We start from the raw sequence: 24,050 nt of genomic DNA, 5'->3' as shown, positions 1-24,050 counted from the left end.
AATCTTCTAGTTATATCTTGATATACAGAGGATGTCCATATAAAAATATGTGGGCCAATAATTCTGGAAAGGAAAGCATAAAGATCTGTGTTTATTTTAACCACAACACTTATTTCTAAAATGAAAATAAAAATGTGCATGCCATCAGTTATGGCAACAATCAGTCATAAAACTTAGTGATGAACAAAATGCCATTAGTTCCATATTTAATTTGTCATTGACCTGCTCTATTTAAATATAAAGCTGGTTGTTTTAATCTAGCAGCTCTGCTTTGTCTGTGACTACATCCCCTGAGTTTTTCTTGTCTAGTAGAAATGTCAAGATTATATTTTTTCTCTCTGTTTTTCCAGTACAATACCTCTTACAAGATCCACAGTTCTTAACAGTGCTAATTGATGACCTAAGACCAAAAGTCTATCAAAGTTAATTGTTTTGATCAATCCCCCTCTCCTCTGAAATTTTGGACTCGTGGCTTTTCCTTCAGTAAGAAATGATTTCTGTTGTTTCCTCTTTACAGAATAAGGGAGATAGACTTTTAATCAGACATCACCACTAAAGAATGTGTTCCTCGGGAGAGAGAAACCCAGTTTTCAGAGTCAAAGAAGATTTTGAGTAGATGAGGAAAGATCTTGCTAAAGGCCTCAGAGAATTCATGAGAGTGCAAGCTCAGACATCTTATGTTTCATGGTTCTGGAGTTTGAAGGTCTAAACTGGGAGGATAGAGACTTTACCAAGGAGGATGGACCATATATCACAAAACCCAAAATCTACAGACTCACTGGGAACCATTGGGGAGATTACTTTTTATTGCTGGTTAGTAATGAGCTTTGTATTGTTGGTAGTAACTTGCAGCCCAAATAACAGGCTGCAAATGCTGAGGTGGGTTGGAGGTGAGAGTGCAGAAAGTCTCCCCCTTAACAAAGAAACACATTCTGCCTAGAGAAAATGATGGCAAAAGTCTGATACACTTTTATCCCTTAGTGTTTCTGCTGTAAATAGTTGCAGCAGCTTCCTAGACTAAGCAGATTCTTTCTGCCATCCCATTGTCATTGCAGGCATCAACTGATCACGGATGCCAGATCTGCAGCCTTTAAATCTTCCAAGTCAGACCTGCTTAGTTTGCTGACAAAAAGAAATTTCCCAATTCAGTACTGTGGAGTCAATAAAAATGTAGCTGTGGCAGAGCAAGGTGCATTCTCTTCTCCCTGATGTACCATAATCATCAAATTGTAAGCTAAGATACAGTTCCAGAAATAACGTTGCTTCTAATACTTGATGTATGAAGCGGAAAGAACATAATTAATTTGCAGAGGTGAATTTGAGCTTTCATGTCCATCAGACAGGAAAATCTGGTTTTGACTGCAGACTGAGAACATTTCAAATGGAAACCCCTGATGGAAATATATATGGAATGCAAAGAAGTGTTTATACGGTCAATTTTCTATCCAGATGAACATTCTTATTTCTTCCTGTCAGTTTTACTGGGACTTTGTATTCATTTCCTTGCAGTTTTTCCTTGTATATTTCTCTGAATGTAAATTTTTTCATGGTTTCTTGTTTTTACAGAGGTATTCTGTGTCTTGCTGTGTGAGAAACAGCACCTCCTTAAAGACTTAATATAGGGGTTACAATCCAGAAGACAAAAATATAGAACTTTCATTGCAATATTAAATTTCTAATTTTTACTCTAGTCAGTGTTACTGTACGGGTCTTTCCTCATAGAAACAGTGATTTGGGACAACATCTAAACATTAAATTAAGTCTTTAAGATATTTTCAGGGACCGCACCCTAAGCTGCATCCCTCCGGGCCAGGTAGTGTCATTTTTGGGTGTAAGAAGCTTATTGCAGTGGAATTTAAAATGTGAATATGAGTATTATTTAATAAAAAGATTCATGCTCTTGCTTTTTTTCCCGTGATAACTTTTGGTTGTTGTTTATTCACAAGTGGTCTTCAACTGCCTTGGATTTACATCATGGTAAGGAGAGGTGTGTTGGCTCTAACTGTGAAACAGCTGACATACAGTACCTGAATATTTTGTACTTATTTGCTCAGGTATCAGTGTCATCACAGTTAGATAGATACACAGCTAGCTGGCAGTGCAACTTCTGTATGGCCATATTTTTTCCCACTTAGATGTCTGTACCAAGAAGTGCCACAGCCTCTTTGGCTGGTTCTTCATTCTTAGCAGATGGCAGGAAGGAGCTGTGCATAACTGGCTTGGATACCTTGATACCAGGGTGTATTTTTTCAGAAAAGGCTATTCTTGGAGGTTATACAGGGTTTTTTAGAATGTTGTCCAGCAGCTGCAGATGGAGTAGGCTGAGAATTTCTTGACAAAGCTCTTTTTATGAAGACTGAAGGTATTTACAGGAAATTTCTTAGTGAATTTGAGTTTCAAGTTTTAAACATATTTGTTTGGTTCAGAAGGAGCTTCTTTACTGCCAAGAAATGAGAGAGGAAAACTTCTGGGTGCAAGGCAGGTGAGGTGGTAGTATGCCCATCTCCATTTACACAGTTGGTTATTTTTTGTTCTTCCAGTACAAATCTACTTAAATGTTGGCCATAAACCTTGGCTGCATTTTAATATTGGCTGTGTACTTGTGATCTTTCTCTACTGATGCTTAAAAAGGGCATTGACTCTTCCTTTTATTTGATTTCTGTCTGGAGCTATAAAATTAATCTCCCAGTGTCATGCTGCAATGAGCTGTGTCAGTGGAAGAGAGATAAGTTTCATTTTTTTTTGCCTTAAAACTTCTTCCAAAGTTACAGAGAGTTGAACACATTTACTGTCTCTTTTCAATTTTAACAAAGCCCTTGTCTTTTTTCTGCATTTCTATTTTATCCATGTCATTTTGGTTCTTTTGTTTTATACTTCACATTTTTTCCAGACTCTTTTTTTCCCCTTCAAGCCTAGTTTATAGTCTCTGACAGGATTCTTTCTATGCTATCTGCCAAAACATCTGTTCCTTTTCTGAATAAAAAGCTTGCTTCTCCAGAAAGTGTCACTCGGGTCCACACCAAGTATAAACCTCCATTTCTCTCTGTGACTTTGCCAGTGATATACCAGCACTGGGAAGCTTTGCATTCTTGTCTGTCTGGTCTCATTTTTCATTACGCCAAATTCAGAAGTGTAGTGGGGCAAAAAAATAATTTGTATTTAAATGTACACATTTCCTTTCAAAGTATGCTAGTACTTAAATGTACTTTCTATTTTTAATCTTGCAATTACTTCCTGAAATTTTAATCGAAGCAAATACTTATTAACTTCAAATTGATTCTACTTAAAAAAAATCTATTGCCTGCTCTTTTCTGCCAGGACCACATTTGAATTACTACTCTCAGTGAAAATCCAACACAACTGTCCTTGATTCTTCTTGGATTCATTTTGGCAATTTTACAGTTTTGCAATCAAAAAAATATTCAGAAAAATTTTGGGTTGCCGTGAGAAAATTATGTAACTTTTAGTACTTTGGTAATTCTGATGCAGTTGACCGACTTACTTCTATTGTAAAGTTCTTAGACACCTTTAGAAAAAAATTCAGTATTTAAAAAAATATTATTTTTGTATTGTGTTCCCACAGATAGTAAGACTAACATAACATTTTGTAAATGGTCAATACTAGCATTGAATAATTTAAATATTTTTCTTCAGTATGGATAAAGTATTTATTCTCTATGTTATGAAGTAAAGGAAAAAAAAATATTTTTTTATGTATTTGTCTGTGTTATATTTTCCTCTTGATTTATTGCTGAGATCATTGACCTTGGACTATAACAATACTAAGAAGAAGAAGAAGAATATTAAGTTTGTGGTGAATAATTTTAAGTTCCTGCAACCTTTGAGCTTTATTGTGGTAAATAACATGAGACACCAATGGATAGAAACTTCCCTCTGGACTGCATCTGATTCACTAATTCAGTCCCCTGAAGTTTTAATTAATTTTCACAGAAATTAATGACTATTTTTTTTGTCTTTTTTTTTTTTTTTGGTCTTTGCCAGAAATGTCTTCATTCTTTAGAGGAAAAAATGTGTATTTCCATTGTAATATTTGTAGTAGTTACTTAGGGGTTTCCAGTCAATCTGGTATGGGGATGGGGAAACACATTCTCTTTCATTGTTCCCTCTGTCTGCCAGACATAAAGAGGATTTCTCCAGGTGGCAGAGATTTGATAAATGCTGGGAAGCTGTGTAAAGAGAATTGCTAAGGAAATTGAATTCAACCCTTCTCTGTGGCTTGATCCCCCCTAGAACAGGTGGCCTGGGAGGCTGGCCACAAGTTCCTGTTGACTGCTTCCATCCAATACCTCAGTACCCTTGTGTTGGGGATTTGTTTGTGGAAGCTGGCAAGCTGCCTTCCTGGAGGAGCTGCAGCAGCAGAAACAGGGCTGGGAATGGTTCAAAAGTCCTGAGTCTTTTCATGGCTCTTGTGTTTTGCTTTGAAATGCTTAAGAAAGTTGGTGTGTGATTTGTTAAATGAAAGTTTGTAAATTCTTAGTTGAAGAAATATTTTCAACACAACACACTTTCTTCAGTCAGACTTGCATGTGTCTCTTGCCAAGATCTAAGGGCAGATAGAGTTTTTTAATTTTTGGCTTTTACTGCCAAAAATACTTGTTTAAAAATAATTTTTGTTACCTGTGTAGGCCTGTCTTAGTATGACCAAGACAGCAGAAAATGGGAAGTGTTCTCAATCCTGAAAAATGTCAATTACTTGTTTAATAAATTGCCATTGACCGGGCTATTCAGTAACTGTGTGGAACAGATTAGAACTTCTGTTTATGATAGCATAGTTCAGGAGTAACTCCAGTGAAATGCAGTCAATGAATCTATTTTTATACTAGAAAACTAGCATTCTCTTTTTGTCCCTTGAGGTGCAACCCAAGTGCCTGGAATCCCATCAAAATGAGAGGTACCTTTAATGTGTTCCTCTGTGAAGCCTGAACTCAGTTTTCATGGGAAATTACTCCCTCCAGTGAACAACTACAGTGATTTGTATTTACTTTGGAAGATCTACATTTTTCAACGAATAAAAACAAAGAGAATAGGGCTCTGACATTATAAAAAAATTCAGTACAGACCTCTGTGCAAGCTGTTTCCTAAATCAGTAAGCACTGAGCTGAACAGTGCCCCAGTTAAGGTCTACTAATAGGTGGGTTTAATTATCTGCTGCACAACGTCATGTCCACACAGTTTGTCTGCTCTGAGGGATCTTGCTAGTGTTTCTGTCTGAGATACTAATCAGTACAGTCTCAGGGCAGTAGACACTGCATTCCAGTTTGCAATGGCAAAGCCCTCGAAGTATTACAGGAAAGGAAATGTAGTCTTCACGCAGGTTTAAAACACAAATGTGGTTCTAATCTTAGTTACAGATATGACCATCAATCCTGTAATAAAACAATATATATTGACAAACACATGTAAGAGGTATGAAACTGTGTGACAAACCATAACCAGTATTAGGTACTGGTATTTGCAGGAAAATTATTATCAGTTTAATGTGATTTTAATATGGCAGAAAATGTGCAGGATGTGCAGGTAGAAGCTTGTGTTCTTCTGGTTTTAAGCTTTGCCTTAAGATCTGAGTGTATGATAGATCATGCTGCCTCTATGTTTCTTCTCTCTTAGTTAGCAAATGTTAGTCTGAAATATAATTGAATGTAGATTTGAAAATAATCAAGGAGAAAGTTTAGATTTGGAGATACAGAATTTAGAATAACCTAATTGTACTCAGAAGAATGATTCAAAGAAAATGTTCTCCATGTTGTAACTTGAAATTTGAGGAGGGGAAAAGCTTTTGTTCCTGTTTTTTTTCTGTCGGATCCTTTTTTAGAATGAAATTCAACACGAAGTGAATCTCAGCTGGTTTGGAATTATATTACCATCTGGGGGAAGATTTTGAAACAAGCCAAAACTAACAGATTTTCACCATCCCCTTAAGAATTCTAATTGCCAGGAGTTGGGCATTTCTTAGGAGCAAATTGACAGTGCAGTAGTGTGAGTCTGCAAGATTTGTCTTGGCTGCAAAGTATTCTTGGCTGGAGAGACTTTTTTTGATTCATGTAGAATCACCTAGAGCTCAGCAGATATTTTTAATGTTTCTAGTTAGTTTCTTCCACTTCATCTGGAAACTCTGGCCAAAGCTGCAATTAACATTGTCAAATCTGAGTGTACTCCTGATGATGTTGTTGGTTAAAGCCAGTGTTGAACAGAGAGGGTCAAGCTGCATGCCTCGGGGGCTCTGTAGTGTACTTTGGAGTCCCTCGGTAAGGATTAGCAATTAAATTACTACTGTGAGTCCAGGAAAGGTCAAGAGTGATTAACAATCCTTGTTCCATTGGTTAGTGGGAAACAGATGTAAAATGAAGTGATGATCAAAATCCAATTCCTAGTAGATATTTTACATCATAGACACCAAACTCCTAATGATCCCTTGTTAGCCATCTGGTTAGAATGGACAGTAATTGAACAGGCAGGGAGAACAGCCATGAAGCTTCTACTGCCATTCCCCATAACCAAAATTACTGCCATTTTTGGTCTCAAGGACAAGCTGAAAGTTTCAGTCTCTCTGTCTGAGAGTTTTGTATTCTGTTTGGTTATCTTTTACCCTGAGTAATATCAAATCATATTTTGGACCTAAAATAAAGCTGAAAATTATTTGAAGGGCTCTGAATGCAGAATAACCTGTGTTTTTACTCTGGAAGGTTTTATTTGATATTTTTAAATATATGAGGTTGATACTCAGCTGGATTAATCTGACACGGATCTGCTGAAAAATTAGTTAAGTAATAATCAGTGAACCCAAAAAAAGATCTGATTCTGGATTACTCAAAGTACACAATCATATTTAAGGTGCATGAGTAATTTTAGAGAAGGTATAGCAAAATTATGTGTATTATACATTCAAGGCCTGCCCTTTTTTTTCTTGCCATCAAATAGCTTAGGATGAGGTGAGAGGTTGTCTGTTAGGGGCTTGGAATGAGTAAGGGTTTGGGGCTGGGGCTTACTATTTTGATATAGCAAAACTTGAAATTCCAAAGCTTTGTATTCTCATACTTCTGTAACTCATGAGTGATAGAATGCATTCCTTGTAAATATGATATCTTTTAGAGCAAATCTGCGTACATGCTGTTCTCCATGGAAAAGCTGTTCTGAAATTACCAGGAAATCTGTTCTATTAATTCATCTAGGAATATTGCTGGATTACACTAGATAAAAATTCTTCCACATTTTAGCAATAAAATCCAAAAGATAAATGGACAAAAAATTTTAATGGATGAATAAAAAGCTTAAAGTATCATGTAACAAGTACCAGCTGGACTTTTTTTGCTGTTCTATGGTCTCTTGTCTTAGTTGTCTATAGAGCAAACTATAAGAAAGAAAACACTCTAAAAAGCCAATAACTTGAAAAAGTTCTTCTGGTTTCCTCTAAGTTTATAAAAATTATATAATTAGATTTTTATATAGCAAATTTGAAACAATGGAAAAATATTCTTGTTATTCACTAGGTAGCTTATGTTCTACCCAGAGCTGGTGTTGATTGGCTGCTGAAAGATAAAGGGATTCACATTTTGAAAGATATTTATAATGTCTTCCACATTGTGAATCCAATTTTATTTCTTTTTTGTTGTTATTTTATAACAACATTGCAACACAATACAAGACACGAGTATGATTATTTTCACTATCATTTTTTGGCAGAGGAACAAATCAAACATTTCTCATTAACAAGGGCAGTTTTTCCTGCTCCTGTAGAAAACTGGGACCACTTAATGGTCTACAAATTGTTTTCAGGTTTCTTGTTGACACAATTCCCTTCAAAGCTGACTTTGTTTCCTTGAGCTTGCATCCTTTTGAAAGTGGAATTATGTATAAGTAATCACTGGAATTGGCCTTTTCATTGGTACATACTGGATATGACATAGGAAAGAGAAGTCCAGAGATCTGTACTACTCTTAGCTCTGCAATTGAGCTAGGACATCACTAATATTTCTTCTTTTAGCTTTGCCTTTGTCAAATCTGTTTCAGTGAGAAATCTTTCTAGGTCAGTGACTGTGTATGTTTAGCTTCTAGTACACCTTAACCCTGACCACAGGGAGGTCTGTGAGCATTGCAACAAGAGTAATAATATATTACACTAACTAGAGGTTATGAAAGGATGTCTATTCTGAAAATATATTTAAGAGAAACACAAGCAGGACTGTCATTTACTCCCTGAAAAATGGAACTGCTAAGCATTTATATTTAAATTAAATGCTTTTATGAGTTTATTGAATATTATTTAGCAAGTATATTATAATGAAGACATGTTACCTTCTGCCTTAGAATAAGGATATTATTGCTTTCTCATATTTATCTTTTGCATCAGCATTTGGCAGGTAACAAATGAAATTTTCTTGCTAATGTTAAATTGTTTTGTACTGCTGCTCAGCCACAAATATATAGAAGGATGAGACAATGTAAAAAAGTTATTTGTGTTTTTGGGCAGACAGATGAATGTAACAGTGATCTTGATCTGCCCTTGATGAAATGTTTATGCTATAAAAGGCAAAGCACTTAATTCCTGTCTGAATCACTCCACTGAAATCTTGTCCATGCAGGAGGCTGCACGAGTGGAAATGCAGAGAGAATTGGCTCAAATGTTTCAGTGTGGTCAAGGTGCTGATGTTTAGAACCGTCTGAGATCAAAGCAGAGCAGACTCCATGTATCAGTCAAAAAAGATGAAGGCTTTCTGAAACTTGATGTGAAAAGTTTATGTTTGTCTATCCATTTTTGTGAGTCCACCTCATTTCCTAATTTGAGCAGAATTTAGACAAAAAATGCCTGATTGTCCCTGAAACCTGAATTTTTTGTACTCAGAAACAGAATATGAAACCAGGATTTTGAGAAAGCAATGAAGCCCAAACTTCTAAGGATTCCAGCTTAACTTTCCAGACTCCTGTGGTCTCTTTAAGTTCAGAAAAAGCCTTCTGGCAACCAAGATTTGTAGGTCTCACTTTAGTCTTAGCCTGTTTTGATAGACCAATTGAATTTTTTTACATACCTGAGAAATTCTTGGGATACAAGGTCAGAGTAATAAATGTTATGTTTTTATTCTTCATGTAGGATAAATTATGTAATTACATCACTACTTTATTACTCTGCAGTCATTTTGTTACTATGCAACTTAAAATATTTTTGCCATCAGCATTTGGAGAAAGTTCATAGGTATGTAGCACTATATTATAATCTGCCTGCAAGACAACATTTTTTCTAGTCACCCTGTCTAGAAAGGCAGTGATAGATCAAGACACTGGAAGTAGCTTTGAGGTGAGCTGGTAAACTGAAAATGTACTGTATTTGCGTTAGAATTGCTGCAGTATTTCTCTTTATGAGCTGAGTTAATACTTCTTGTGAAGCGGAAATGTCTGGACCTTTTGTGAAGGCTGAAGGCTGGGAAAGTCTCTGAAGGATTTATGATACTGGTCCTCAAGTCTTGTTTAAAAAATAGAAGTCTTTCTGTTATTTGAGGTCGGCAGGCATAAAATAAATCCCAAAGATGTAAATTTACTAGACCTTGGACTGTCTTATATTTAACTTGCTCCAGTACATCCTAACAAGAATTTAAACTGATGTACCAGAGCTACTCAGGAGAAGACTCATGGCCCCCACAGACAAGTTCACAGTGCTGCTCATCCTAGAAGCTGGCACAGTGGAGCAATATTCACGTATTCTCTTCCTAAGTTTTTTGTTACCGTGTGAAAAACTTAGCTATGAATAACCTCCTTCAGCTTATGTGTCAATGCCCAAAGGACTCTTAACTCATCTCAATTTAAATTAATGACCTTAGTGATAGTATTAGCAATTGGACCATGGCTCTCATGAGCCAGCTATTTGCATATGGAATTTGATTAATCCTGCTGGCTATCAATTTTCACTTTTAATTAGGTGTGATACTATTGCAGGAGAAAATACAAGACTACTATCAGGCAGCGACACTGTTGATTTTCTGTTGAGTATTCTATTCTGTTTGTTTGGCTGTGGCAAGTTCCCTGGCAATATCTGTCTGGATCAGCTCAGAAAGGTACCAGAGACCTCAAAACAGGTCTGCACAAGCTCAGTGATAGTCAGCACAAAGAAGCACTGTGTAGATTGAATATCAATAGTTTATAGGATTTAGGGAAATTGGTTGATGGTATCCCCTTCCAGTACTCAGTAGCTCTACTCCTCTTAATGGCATAATAATCTCTTATAATGCAATGTCCAGGGTCACATGAAGACCAGCTCTGCAGGCAAGTGTGGCCAGGACTTTACTGAGGCTGCTTGGTTTCCCTGTGTCCTGACTGAGCAAGTGTACACTGATGATAGAGTCCTGCTCAGATTTGGATCAAGACTAAATTTTTCTTGGATCGTGTAAATATGTAGCATGTGGTGTCTCCTGATTTCCAACGGGCCAATCCATATTTCTTTGACATCTTTGCACTTTGGGAGCATTGCAGCATGCTTGTGTATGTCATCGCCAGGAAAACAATGCTCAGCACTTGGCTTGCCTAGCAGAGCTGGTGCCCACATGCTGCTTACTGCTGAGCATACCCCTGTAAGAATTAGCAGACCTTGACAAAACCATCAAGAAAATCTCAATAAAAATTAATTGAATACACTTGCAATAGAATATCTGCTTAATGCTTCCCTTCCTTTCCAGAAATACTTTAAAGAAATACACCTCTTTCCTCAGAAATGAATTTTAATAGCTGTGGATATCCACTGACCAAAAAAATGAATGAGCAATGCCTATTAAACAAACACAGTTAGAAAGGCAATATGTTGTTGTATCTTGTTAAAATTCAAAGAGAAGAAACGCTTTTTCTTTGAGATCCCAAAGATTTCTGAGAAGTTAGTATATGTAAGCAGCAAGGGCATATGGTGAAGATGAAGGCACAAAAGCTAGCAGGGATATGTCAACCCCTGAACATTGGAACAGCTTCCTCTATGTTTTTAAAATGCCTTTCCTGAAGTATTCAGCTGTTTGTAATCAATGAATAACTCATGGTGAAGACCAGGGAATTTTAAATGAAAGGAATTTGTATTTTTGTTATAGAATTTCTTGTACTTGTGGGATCCCTTCCCCCCCCCCCCCCCCCCGCCCCCCCCCTCATGAAGAAATAAAAATCCTATTTCTTTGTGTGGCAATGTGCACCCTGCCAGCATCAGTGGGAGTTAAATCTCCTCAAATGGCATCTTTGTTCAAATTCAAATTTCTAGGAAGCACCCATGAATATCTATGTGGAAAGTGACTCAGCTGTATCAACATTCTAATGCTTTTCTCTGGAAAAAATATAGCATCAGACACAGGAGCAACAAACTCTTTGGGTGGATTTAATTTTATTTAAATTTTGCATTGACAGGATGATTGGAAACATCATGTAGAAAATGGGCAATGTTAACAGTGCACAGTGGTCCATTATATAGTACCAGGATATGTCAAGTTATAATATTTTTCACATTCTTCAGAAGATATGGCTACTCATATGATAATGGATATTTTCTTCAGTGTGTTACATAAAAAGAAAACTAAAGTGCAAATTTTGATTAAAATGTTGCTCTGTGGCCTTTCATATAAAATCTAATTTTATTTAATATTACTTTCTACATGTATGCAGAAAATGGCAAGCTAATATTAATAAAAGAAGGCTTTCAGGAATGTGGAACAAGAACAATAGATCCCTGTCAAAATTTATTTACCTAGCTAGACTTTCATTTCAAAGTTAGCAGCACTCTGTGATACTGGCATAATACAGTGGTTTTAAAACCCTGTTAGACATTTTTAACCCACTTTAATTTATTCCATGGTAGTTTAATCCCCTGCTGAATGGGGATGGGGTGAATTTTCAAAAGTCATAATCCACTGAAGTAAAAAATCTGTAATGACAACATAGACAGCAGGCTTCAAGAGTTTAGTTTAAATTATTTCCAAAAATGTTAAACTTAGGGCAAGAGTTAATAGGATATTTCATACAGTTATATTTCAATCCTTTTCCAAATCTTTATGCATTCGCTTGCATCTCTGCCATCAGAAATACTTGGGCTCGATTTCTGTTCTTTTAAGGCAAAAACCAGAAAGCTGTAAAATTCTAATGTGAAGATTTTCACAGGGTATTGTAACTCATTGGTCCTTCAGTTCACAGAGTTTTATATGTGATAGCATAATGTTTTCTAAACTGAAAGAGAAATGACATTTTACAAACTGAACACCTTCCATTCTGTTTTAACTGGACACAAAATTGAAATTAAGGTATGTAATACCATACTGTCTTCATCCTTCTGCTCCTCTAGGATTTTTATGATTGACTTTATTGGTGGGTGAAGATTCGGCCCACAAATTGATTGGGAAAAGTTCATGCATTTCCTATGTACTTGAAACCTACAGTTTTACACTCTTCCTTGACTATACCTTTGGAGCTCCCTAGTTCTGGAAGTAGCTGTAACTCAGACAACACCTTATTTTCTTTAACCAGGAAGCTCCTCTAGTGCCAACCAAAGATGATTACAACTTTGCCTGCCTCAGCATGCAGGCACCAAATTCCTGCCTGAACCCCACAGGAAAAATGCTGCCTCCTTCCTAGGTTTTATTGTGTCATGCTGAACCAGATTTTGGGTGGCATCAGATAAAGCTGGCAGGGGACTCGTTCAAAACAACAGGATGAGAAAGTTCTGAGAGTCTGAGGTAGAGATGAGGTGGTAGGGTGTTTCACATGGTAGAAGATTCATTCAGAAAGAGACAAGTGCTTATAAGCAATATTTATTGAAAATGAAGAAATTCATAGCCCCACCCACAACTCAAGAAGTCTTTGATCTGCAAAGGCTTAAAAATGAAAAATATTTTCTGGTACAAATAGTATGTTCTTCTCCTCATTTTGCATTTCTTGATAAAATCAACATTTAGCCATTGCTGAATGCATGGTGCAGGACCAGATAGACTTCCATTTTGACTTGCTAATTCTTTCAAACTCTTAAATTAAATCGACAACGGCAATAATTTCATTTTTTCTTTTTGTCCTCTAAAAGCTATGTGTTTGGAGAGAAAACAATGAAATGTATCTTCTTTGAAAACAACAGTGATAGCAGTGCCTGTCTTCACTCCTACTTTCCAGGAAAAGGGTGGAACAAACTGTAGGGCTGGCTTTTCATAACTTCCTGTTGTGGTTCTGTGATTTTGGTTCTTGGTATCTTATCCAGGCAGATAGAGGAGCCTGGAAGTTTAATTCTGTGTCTGATTTCCACTCTGAAAGTCTGTGAAAGAATAAAGAAAATATTTCTATATATCTGACTGTCACACAGGAGAGGCAGCCCTGGCAGAATGAAGCAAAAAAAAAAAAGGAGGAAGAGAAAAATATCCATTAGGACACTGCTACTAGAAGAAGCGTCTCTGTAATTACAATCTAAGTCTGATTGATTTAAAGTACCTATCTGTCTCAGATGACTAAACACTTCTTAAAAGCCTGCTTACTAAACAATTCTTAGTCACTAGTGAACGAAACAGGATCAAGAAGACTCATTTTTCAGATTCTTAATACTTGTGGAAATCTTTCATGTGATTAAATCAAACTCAAAAGATAACAGAATAGTACAAATCTATATTGTTTCTCACAGGAAACCTCCAGATGGGGAATTTCCTATATCTAAAAAGAAGAGCAATACTAGCAAGTGTACATGCCTTGCTGTATGAGTACCATGTCACTTCATCAGCTTCAGCATAGCTTTCAGATGTACAGGGAGAAGTGCACTTCAGCAGTACTGGAGAATTGCAGAAGGCATTTACACAGAGCATTCATTGCCCTGCTGCCAGCCTGCAGCCCTTGGGTTCTGTCCATAAAATTGTCTCCAGGATGAGTTATGCACCATAGGTCAGATTGTTCTTGGTGACTAGGTGAAGAGCATTTATTCAATTTGGAAAGTTCATCAACATTCATGGTGGTAAAGGGCACAATCCATTCTGTTTCTCTCTTGATTATGGAATAGGCCGAGAATTCCAGGTGAATGAATAGATTAGTGAATCCCACCGAAGATCATGGTCTGGACTGGCAAAGGATATGATATAATTCAGGACCTAACAACTGGCAGGCCATCAGATTTTTTCATCAGTCTTTTACCATTCACAAGTCTTGTGGCAGTGTCACAGCTTAGCCCACACTCCAGGAATGCAAGGGAGGGGAAATGAAACTCTAATTCTTAAGGATTTTTATTGGGACCAAACACTTTAGGTGCTTTACCACCTTTGCATTTCCTGAAAATTGTTTGAGAGTAGCTAGTTTTCAGATTTATTTGTAAGGTAACTTTCATTGCGTAGAAAGCACTGTAAAATTGTAAATTTTGCTAGCTTTTTTCTTTTGCAGAACAGCCATTCCAATATCTTAATGTTTTATGATAACAACTGTTAAGAATTATAATGCACCTAAACAAAGCTGTGTTGCTACTGTTTTATTAGTACCCTCATCTTTCTGTGGGTACAAACTTTCTAATTAGTCTTCGATTCTTAGGCAGATCTCAAAGAGATATCAACTGATACTGTAATTTCAATGATGTTAATTTTCACTGAATTTATATCAGCTGCTGTTCGCTGAATTTAGATCAGCTTCTTGTCTTGCATAACTGCTGTTGTGTGAATGATGAAGAAAGCTCAGGTAGCTACATTTTTGTTTTGACAAGGGCAATTTGAAGCAAAAATGATAGCTCATAGATTAAAACCAGAAAAATACAGAATTTAAAGCTGAGCCAAGCAGAGTTAATAGAAGTATTCTGAATTTTGTGATTCCTAAGGATGTTCTATACAAAAATTGCAGTAACAGCGTATGCTAAGTTCAATTTCTTAACCGAAAGATAGTAAAAAACCCCAAAAACCTACATCCCCTCTGTTTTCTGTGTGACAACAAATTATCATTTTTTATGCTTAAATGAATGATCCAAAGTGCTTACTTTAGAAAATATTATTAAAAACTTCAGAAACTTCTTTTTATATGGTCAATAATCAATTCAGTGCTCTTTTATGACCAAACCCAAATAAAATACTTTGAATAAGTAGAGAAAAAACACTGAACAAATAATGGGAGGCTATATTTGCCATCATACAGGACCATGGTTGCGCCGCATCCTGAATACCATGTACCATTCTCATTTTAAAAACAGAACTGGGAGTGGAGAAGGACAAAAAGGAAATTCAAAGGTACAGGTATAGAACAACTTATGTACAGGGATTATTTGCAGGATTCATGATGCTTTTAGGGCTGGAAAAGAGATCAATATCTGATTGATTACTATTATGAATGGGAATAGTTGAGGCATGCACTAGTGAGCTAGAGGGAGGCTTCCTCATGCAGCTAGGAATCATCAAATTTTCCACTCAGTGGTATTTGTTGAAAAAATACTTAAAGCATAGCAACAAAGAGAAGTAATGAGGAGCATGGGAAATTTGGATAGAGGCAGAACTTTCCACATGAAGGGTTCTCCAAAGAAGGTGTCAGGAATCAGATTCAAAACAAACCCTAAGAGGAAACAGAGCTGTGGAACTCATTGCTGAAGCATCTTATGAGTGTTAAATGATGCTGAAGCATCTTATGAGTGTCAAAGTGATCAAATGCACAGAAGTTCAGTCTGTTTAGAGTTACTGAAAAAGAAATCTCATTTGTTCATAGATTTCTATATGTGATAGTATTATATTGTAAAATTGAAAGGGAAATGATGAAACTGAAAACATACACAGAAACAACATCTAGCAGAGGAAAGTAGAATTATTGGACTTCTGGGAGGAAATTAGGGGCCTATAATACACTTGCCATATTCTCTGCAAGGCACTTGCATGTTCTTCTCCAGGCATCTCTTATAATTGCTGTTGGAGACAAGATGATTTTTCTAAACGAGTCTTAGGTTTCATCCTGCATAGTGACTTTTGAGTTCTCATTTGACACTGTAGATCATGGGTTACTGTCCTGTTTGTCAGTCTCATCTGAGTTTGAAGATTTTTTGAATGACCAACACACATCCCTATTCTTTTCATGTTGTTCAGCAAAAGTGTTTGTTAGTGTTTGTAAGTTAAAACCAGAGAGGCCTGTTTCTGTGAAATATCCATGTATATGGTTTTCTGTTTTCATCCTTCTTTCCCAAAGTATCCATTTAAAAGGTACAAATCTTTCAGTGTGTTTCACTCTCTCCCATTATAATAATATCTCCATTGATTTGCATTCTCAGTTTCTTTATTACCAAATACCTGTAGAATACTGACTTTGACTTTTCTGGAAATTATTCACAGAATAAAATATTTCCATGCCGCTGGTAACTTCATACAATGTCTAGACAGCTGCAGGAAGAAAAATGCATCTAAATGGAAGAGTAAACTTGGTCTAGTTTTCCCTCCACCCATTGCATAAACAGGATGAATATAAGGACACTGGACTCAGTGACAACTTTCTGTGTGCTGCCCTGCCTTGATAATGGTCCAGCTTATTGTAGTGTCCATCAATACTCTCCTACCTTTGTTGTCTCTGAGATATCTTACTGAGGAAAGAAAATTCTGAATTCTTTTATACAGAGCATTTGCAAACACAGTGCTGCCAAATTCTTACAGTGCTATGCCAATAAAAACAGTCTTGGTTTTTGATTAGTTATTTACCTGAAGAGAGAGATTTTCTACCTTGAGTATTAGATTGTTTGTTTGCATTTTCATATGCTCTGAAGTAGTCATATATTCTGAGAAATAAATGCATAATTTCTAAACCAATACTGTAATTATAAGTAATGAACTGTAGTAGAGCTAGAATAAAAGGAAAAGAGTGAGAAATCAAGATACATTCTGTACATTTTTGAATTAATATTTTTTAAAATCTCAAACTGACCAGTCTTTAATTAATGCTAATATACCTATGGTGGATTTTACTGAGAAGAGGATCTAAATCACCAATTGAGGCCTTAATGGTTTCCTGAAATTTCTTTTAAACTTCTTTTTCTCTGCTCCAAATGTTAAGGTTTGACTTGGCAAAGAATTCATGGCTCAGTGTCTTGAAAGACAACTCCAAAATTTCTGAGATAAATAAACTGCCTATCCTTTGGGAAGTCCTAAAAGAACTATTTTAATTAAAGAACTATATTAATTACAATATGCTTCATGAAGCTAAACATTAAAAAAATTCATCACCTCAAAACACAGGATACAAAATGAATGGAGTATTCTATGGTAATACATTAAAAAACTTATTTACAGATCCATTCCTGTGTTTTAATGATGCTTTTTGATATTATGCCCAATGAAATCACTGTCTTTCCTTTTTCAAAGAAGAAGTAGAAGAAATGGAATAACAATTTGTCAGTGTTTTTCGGAGAAGAGTTGCCAGGCACTAGTAAAAGCTCCTGGTGCCTTTTTGGTATCAGTAGACTTTACTAAGTACTGAAAATCCATACTTTCCAGTAAAAGTAAAAAACGAGAACCAAATATCAGTCTGCCATGCTCAGTAAGTGCTTTTCCAATGACACTTGTAGCACTAGATAAGCACTTCTAAAATTTTTGCTCCTTACTATTTTTCTATACAAACATTTCTGCCATCATCATCATTCAGAACCACTTCTGGCTATGCAGTCGTAGAGGAAACCCCCCTACTCAGCCCTTTTGCAACACTGATTTATTGCACTGCAGTGGTGTTTTGGGTTAACACTGGTGAGCAGCTAAGCACCTCACAGTTGTTTGTTTACTCTCCCCCTTTCCCCCTTTCCCCAGTGGGATGGGGAAGAGGAACAGAACAATAAAATCAAGAAAACCTGGGAGTCAAGATAAAGAAAAGTTTGATAACTGAAGGATAAATAGAAGAAGAAGAAAGAAAAGAAGAAAATAAACCAGAACAAGTGATGCAAAGGCAATACTCAGCACAAAACCTACTCCAGTGGGTAGAATGATGACCAACCAGCACCTGAACAAAAGATGGCTACCTCCTCTAAACCCCCCACTCTTTTAATTGCTAAGCATGATGCGACATATTATGAAATATCTCTGGCGAATTCAGGTTCTCTGCTCAGTTGTGTCCATTCCCAATCCATTGTGCATCTACCCAGTTTATTCACTTGAGAGGCTGAGAGAGACAGAGAAGGCCTTGGTGCTGTACTGTTCAGCCAGAGTTAGAACATAAATATGTTACCAGCATTTGGGTCAAAAGCCTCAACCACAGCACCATGTGAGCTTCTATGAAGAAAATGGACTCCATCCTAGACAGAGCCATTAAAATTTGGTTTCAAATGTTTCACCTAAGAGTGGCACTTGGCTATGGAAAAGGAAGCAAAATGGTTATAGTGGCAAAAGGAGGCAACTGGTTATAGTGAACTAATTGATAAAGTAGAATATGCAAGTTTCTGAATTATGTGTAGGCATCCTCAAAGAAGAGGACAAGAAAACCACCATAGAATTTAGGCTGCTCCGTGTTTTATTACCCAGTTTAGATTGGCTTTTTTCCATGAACCCCTAAAATAGGTCTATGTTTAAGCTTCACAATACTAAGTGCAAAACCTCATGCTTTTGCATGGTCTTTCTTGTATTATTGCAGCCTTGTGTTTGGGAAGAAGAGAGATTGAAGAAAACTGAATCAGTTCATGTGAAAGAACTGCTGCATTTGCAGAAATTCTATTACACAGCGATGCTCTGTGTTATTGGGCGTGTGAGTCTCTGAGGATACTCTCTATAGCATATAGTATACCAGCAGTATATGAAAAAGCAGTTGGATGGAAAATGTTAGCCAAGCACAATGAATTCTAGAGCTTTTTTTATTAACACTTGTGGGCTGGTTTTTAGTGCTAACATGGACTCTTGACTAAGAAGGACAGGTTCAAGCCTTTATTCATGAATGCAACCAGTTACCCACATTGAAAATCACAAACAGAAGTTTCAGGACTAACTGCACAGCCAGAAATCTTTCAGGTATTATAAAATCAATGACAGTAACAATCAGGTGTATCTGTTAGATTGGATATGAAGCAGTATAGAATGCATATGGCCTAAATCATCCATTTCCATGAAATACTCTGGCTTTCAAAAAACTACGTATAGGATCAGTCATCAATCATTTCAGAAAATTTCCTCCCTCTCCTGAATCTTCAGTTTCACATATTGGAAAAAAAAGAGAGACATATTTTCAAGGTTTTTAAACTCATACATATTGTTACATGGAACTGGTAGTCTAATCCTATGAAATGTAAATCATTAGATGAAGAAAGGAAAACAAAGGAAAAACAAACTGTAAGCAAAGAAAACGAGAGTGGTAAGCAGTCTGTATCCTACCTACAGATTGCTGGTTTACTAGCTCTGCTAGCTAACTGCTTTGATTCATTGTGGGTTGATAGATTCATTCTAGACAGGAACATTTTTCCTTTTAACCACATTTATTTTCTTGTTTTGCCCTCCTTCCCGATATGCCATAGAAAAAAAAATATATTCTGAGTCTCTTTCTCTCTCCCTGTGACATCTTCATTGCTGCTTCATTAACTAGTGCACTATCAGTGCATTTTATTACAGCTTCGCTCTTGGTCTACTGTGTTATTGCTAAGATGCAGCTATGAACTGGCTATCAAAACGCAAGTCTATGTTTTAATCCTTCTGTCCATTCCAAAGAGGGGGAAGTTGTCTCTTTGGCAAGATCCTGAATTAAATCCATATTTTATGTATTATCCTTACTGGCCCCACATGAAATGGATTGGGCAGGTATAGTGTAGGATGTGACAGATTTATTTACCTATTTAGTTGCTGTAAAAGGCTGAGGGCATATCTGCTGTGTGATCAGTGTATTAAGACAATTTAGACTGATTTTATCTATGTGCCTTCAAATGACCTTGGAAAACTACTGAAGTTAATGAAAGTGTGTTTCAATTTCATGATTGTTAAGAAATGAAAAGGCCATGCTGTGATAGATATCCTCCGTGACATATACCTCCAGTAGGGAGGGGACATGATTTAAATACTTTCTGGTTTCCAATGGGTTTCCTAGGTATGAAATGCACTCAATTCATTTTTAAGTGAAGAGAGAGACATAACTGCAAGTATGATAGAAGCACATAAATCTGTGCCAGAACACAGAGGAATAAAACAGGCATATTTGGAATCTCATACGTAGCCTTGAAAAGGGAAATAAGAAACTTGATGGCCTCTTCACAGCAGTGCAAATGTTAAAAAATTGGGCAGTGTGTGAGGTGCAAATTTTAGGGGGAATGGGACTACACATGTTGTCAGTCCCTTTCCATCTACCCTGCACAAATTCCAGCCCTCCCAGGTACGCTCCATCAGAGCTCTCTGCCAGTGCTGCATGTTAGACAGCTGCAAGCCTGCAGCTGCTCTCTGTTTTCCATTCAATTAAAGCAAAGAGAAAAAAATATAAATAAGACAAATTGCTCTGACAGTAAATTTTGTGAAAAACTATGTCTGAAAGATATGATTTTGTAGGAACTTGGTACAAGATTTTATGTTCTTTTAAAATGTGATTTTGTAGGATTTTTTTATTACTGCTTTTAAATTGGTGCCTCTATTTTTATTTTTTTTTTTTTGTAAGTATACAAAAGGCTTTCTGTCTTACACAGATCTCTAATTTGGGGGGGAAATGGTGAAAAAAGAAGTGAAGCAAGAAAGGAGAAATGCTTGTCATATTAGATACAGACAAGGCAAACCAGCAGTTGGTCTATAAGGGATTGTTAGAAAATGCTGTGGCTCCTCCTGCATTAACTGATGTGGAGTACACTGTATGTACAGCTGTCAACTCAAAACTCATTAAAATTTTCATTATTCTGTTATTTATATTGTAGTTGTGACTGAAGATCCCAGCCAAGAACATAGACCAATGAGTATTCATAAAAGGAGTAAGGAAATTGTATTATTATTATTAGATTCATAATGACATGGACTCCAAGCATGGTCAGACTGGCACCACCAAGACAGCACCCTGACAGTGGACTCCAGGGGCAGCAAAAGTAAATGAATGTGTCTCTGATGGTGGAAGACACAGCAACCTTGCAGAGTGAACATTCAAGCAAGAACACTTCACTCTGAGATGCCACATACAGCCTGAAGGATGACAAGACTGTGTAACTCAGTTTTTGTTACACACTCATCACTTACAGACATCATAACAGACAAATAATGTGAATGTCTGTGATTAAATCTGAAGGCCAATTAAAAAAACTGGCAAAGGAGAACTGAGTAATAACTTCTTGGAAAGTATAGGAAAACAGACATTTCTCTTTTGGTTTACTGAGTAGAGAGGTAAAATTTAATTTCTCAAAAAAATATTTCTCTATGATTAAAAAATCTGGATATTTTAGTCTCAGATGGAAATGATGGGGTTTGTATCACATATCTCAATATATTGTTTCTTTCTTCTTCCCTTCTCTTTCAGGTTACCTGTGCAAATTTAACAAATGGAGGAAAAACAGAACTTCTAAAATCAGGAAGCTCCAAATCCACACTAAAGCACATATGGACAGAAAGCAGCAAAGACTTGTCCATCAGCCGACTGCTGTCACAGACTTTTCGTGGAAAGGAAAATGATACAGATTTGGACCTGCGATACGATGCCCCAGAAACTTATTCTGAGCAAGATCTCTGGGACTGGCTGAGGAACTCCACAGATCTGCAAGAGCCTCGGCCCAGAGCAAAGAGACGGCCTATCGTCAAGACTGGGAAATTTAAGAAAATGTTTGGCTGGGGAGATTTTCATTCCAACATCAAGACTGTGAAGCTAAATCTGTTAATAACAGGGAAAATCGTTGACCATGGCAATGGGACGTTTAGTGTTTACTTCAGGCATAACTCCACTGGTCAAGGGAATGTATCTGTGAGCCTAGTGCCCCCTACAAAAATAGTGGAATTTGACTTGGCACAACAGACAGTGATTGATGCCAAAGATTCCAAGTCCTTTAACTGTCGAATCGAGTACGAAAAGGTTGACAAGGCTACCAAGAATACACTCTGCAACTATGACCCTTCAAAAACCTGTTATCAGGAGCAGACCCAGAGCCATGTGTCATGGCTCTGCTCCAAGCCCTTTAAAGTAATCTGTATTTACATTTCCTTTTATAGTACAGATTATAAACTAGTACAGAAGGTGTGTCCTGATTACAACTACCACAGTGACACACCCTACTTCCCTTCAGGATGAGGACCAACTTGTGTCTGAGACTGAAGCCTGGGGAATAAAAGAGGTCAAATAACAGGGCTGTAACCTCAAGGAGGAAGGCCATATCTATTGCCTGGAATGTGTCTACCTGCTGCTGCTGATGTCAAATGGCTGCAAATATGTTAGTGGAAAACAATCTAATGTAATTTTTGCCCAGTCAGCTCCATGTATCCATCTAGGTGTAAATCACTATGGATTTGAAATAAAACCATACACATACACAGAGACACACACACACACACTTTTCAGCTCACGTTATTGAGATTCCTGTTAAGAAATCTTTCATTGTCTGATATCTAAGGATTCAGCATAACCTATCATCAAGCAAAATGGATTAACTAGACAGTACAAGGTTTCTAAGGCAGACTGTTATGGAAATCTCCTTGCAAGTCCTTTGAGTACATGCCAATCAATAATCCCCACTCATGCATTCTACTGCTTGGAGCAGCTGTACTGGTAAATAATACTGTAGGAATAAGTACTTGTTAAAATGGGAAAAAGTGTGTTTAGAGTTCAGTATTCCGTATTATATGAACACAGCAAAGTGTCGTGACTTTTCTCAGCACACAGTAGGCACATTCAAGGTGGTGTTGGTGGCTCTTTTTCCATGGAGCAAGCCCGTTTCTAGTAAAGATGGGCAAACATTTGGAATTTACATGTGAGCAGACATTCTGGTTTAATGTTTCTCTGACTCTTTAAGCTCTGATTCTTTAAACTTGTTTGAGTTTAGGCCAGCTAAACTACTTAAAAACTGGAATTTATCTCTAAGAAGGAAAATGCCTGGCAGAGAACATGTAAGTTATAAGTGGCTGTCTTATCTTTATTACAAAATATTGTAACAAATTCAATATCCTAGTCTTCATTTGTATGAATGGTTTGTATTGTACATAATTTAACCAGTGTTATTTGAGCTGCTTATTAATATTAACTTGTAATTGTCTCTCTGCTTGTTATTGTTTAAAACAATCAAGGAAATGAGGAATCCATTTTATCAATGTAGCTGTAAACTCCATTAAAAGACAGAACTATGTACAAAGCATTTATTCAGCTAAAGTATTGTTGAAAGCTATACATAAACAACATTACAGTCTGTCTGTATTTAGATATTTTATTTCCAGAGGGAAAAAAATGAACTGTACATAAAAATAAAAAATCTTAAAGTTGAGTTTCAATATGTACTGTGTAGATAATAGTTTAAATAGTTCTGACAAGCGGGTAATACTCCAAGTCTAATATGATTTTCAATATTGTCCCTTTGCATATGTACATATATAGACATCTATTTATGAATTTGTGTGTGTGCATATTTGTGTGTGTATAAGTACCTGTGTGTGTGAGTGTGTGCAAATACATATATATGTTGAATACATAAAACTTTCTGGAGCCCTTTTCCTAGCAAGAAGGTCTTATTAGTGAAAGTCTTGCTAGTTCAAGCAGAAGCCCCCACTCCGATAAGAAATTACAGGTGCAGGGCTTTGTTTAAAATGAGTCATTATAATCTAGAAGTGGGAAAACATAGAGCCACTCTCTGTGTACAAAGGCCTGTCTTTGCCTTAATTCTAGCCTCCTGTGAGGTCCTGATCTCTATGGAATGGAGAGATCCCTTTTTATGGTACTAGGGAATTTTCTTCCTTTAAGAAAAAGCTCATAGCTTTTATATATATATATATTTTGTGGATAGTGGCATACTTTACCCCCAACATCCAGAAAACCAGCAACTGCAAGAAGTCCTTGCCTAAAAGAAGGCTGCCCAAAGAACTCAGTATTTCATATCATATCTTTCAGAATTATCATTCCTGGAAATGTTTTCTTTCCCTTTCCACCTTTGCCCCCATGTTCTGCGCTCTTGGGTCACAGATGCAAATGCAAATATGGGTCAG

At 36.7% G+C, this 24,050-nt stretch overlaps 1 protein-coding gene across 1 annotated transcript in view; it reads left to right on the top strand.

The window, feature by feature from the left end:
* NXPH1 (neurexophilin 1) overlaps positions 1–23,544 on the top strand; it is a 135,490-nt gene extending 111,946 nt beyond the window's left edge. The window contains exon 2 of the mRNA XM_005418559.2: positions 21,391–23,544. Within this exon, the coding sequence (XP_005418616.1) occupies positions 21,391–22,152 (762 nt within the window). The 3' untranslated portion in view covers positions 22,153–23,544. The remainder of the gene's footprint in view (positions 1–21,390) is intronic.
* The last annotated feature ends 506 nt before the right edge of the window (positions 23,545–24,050 follow it).

Source organism: Geospiza fortis, unplaced genomic scaffold (genome assembly GCF_000277835.1).
Source record: "Geospiza fortis unplaced genomic scaffold, GeoFor_1.0 scaffold138, whole genome shotgun sequence".
Taxonomy (NCBI): Eukaryota; Metazoa; Chordata; class Aves; order Passeriformes; family Thraupidae; genus Geospiza; species Geospiza fortis.
Note: the sequence above shows the minus strand (reverse complement) of the source record. Positions and strands in the feature narration are given on the sequence as shown.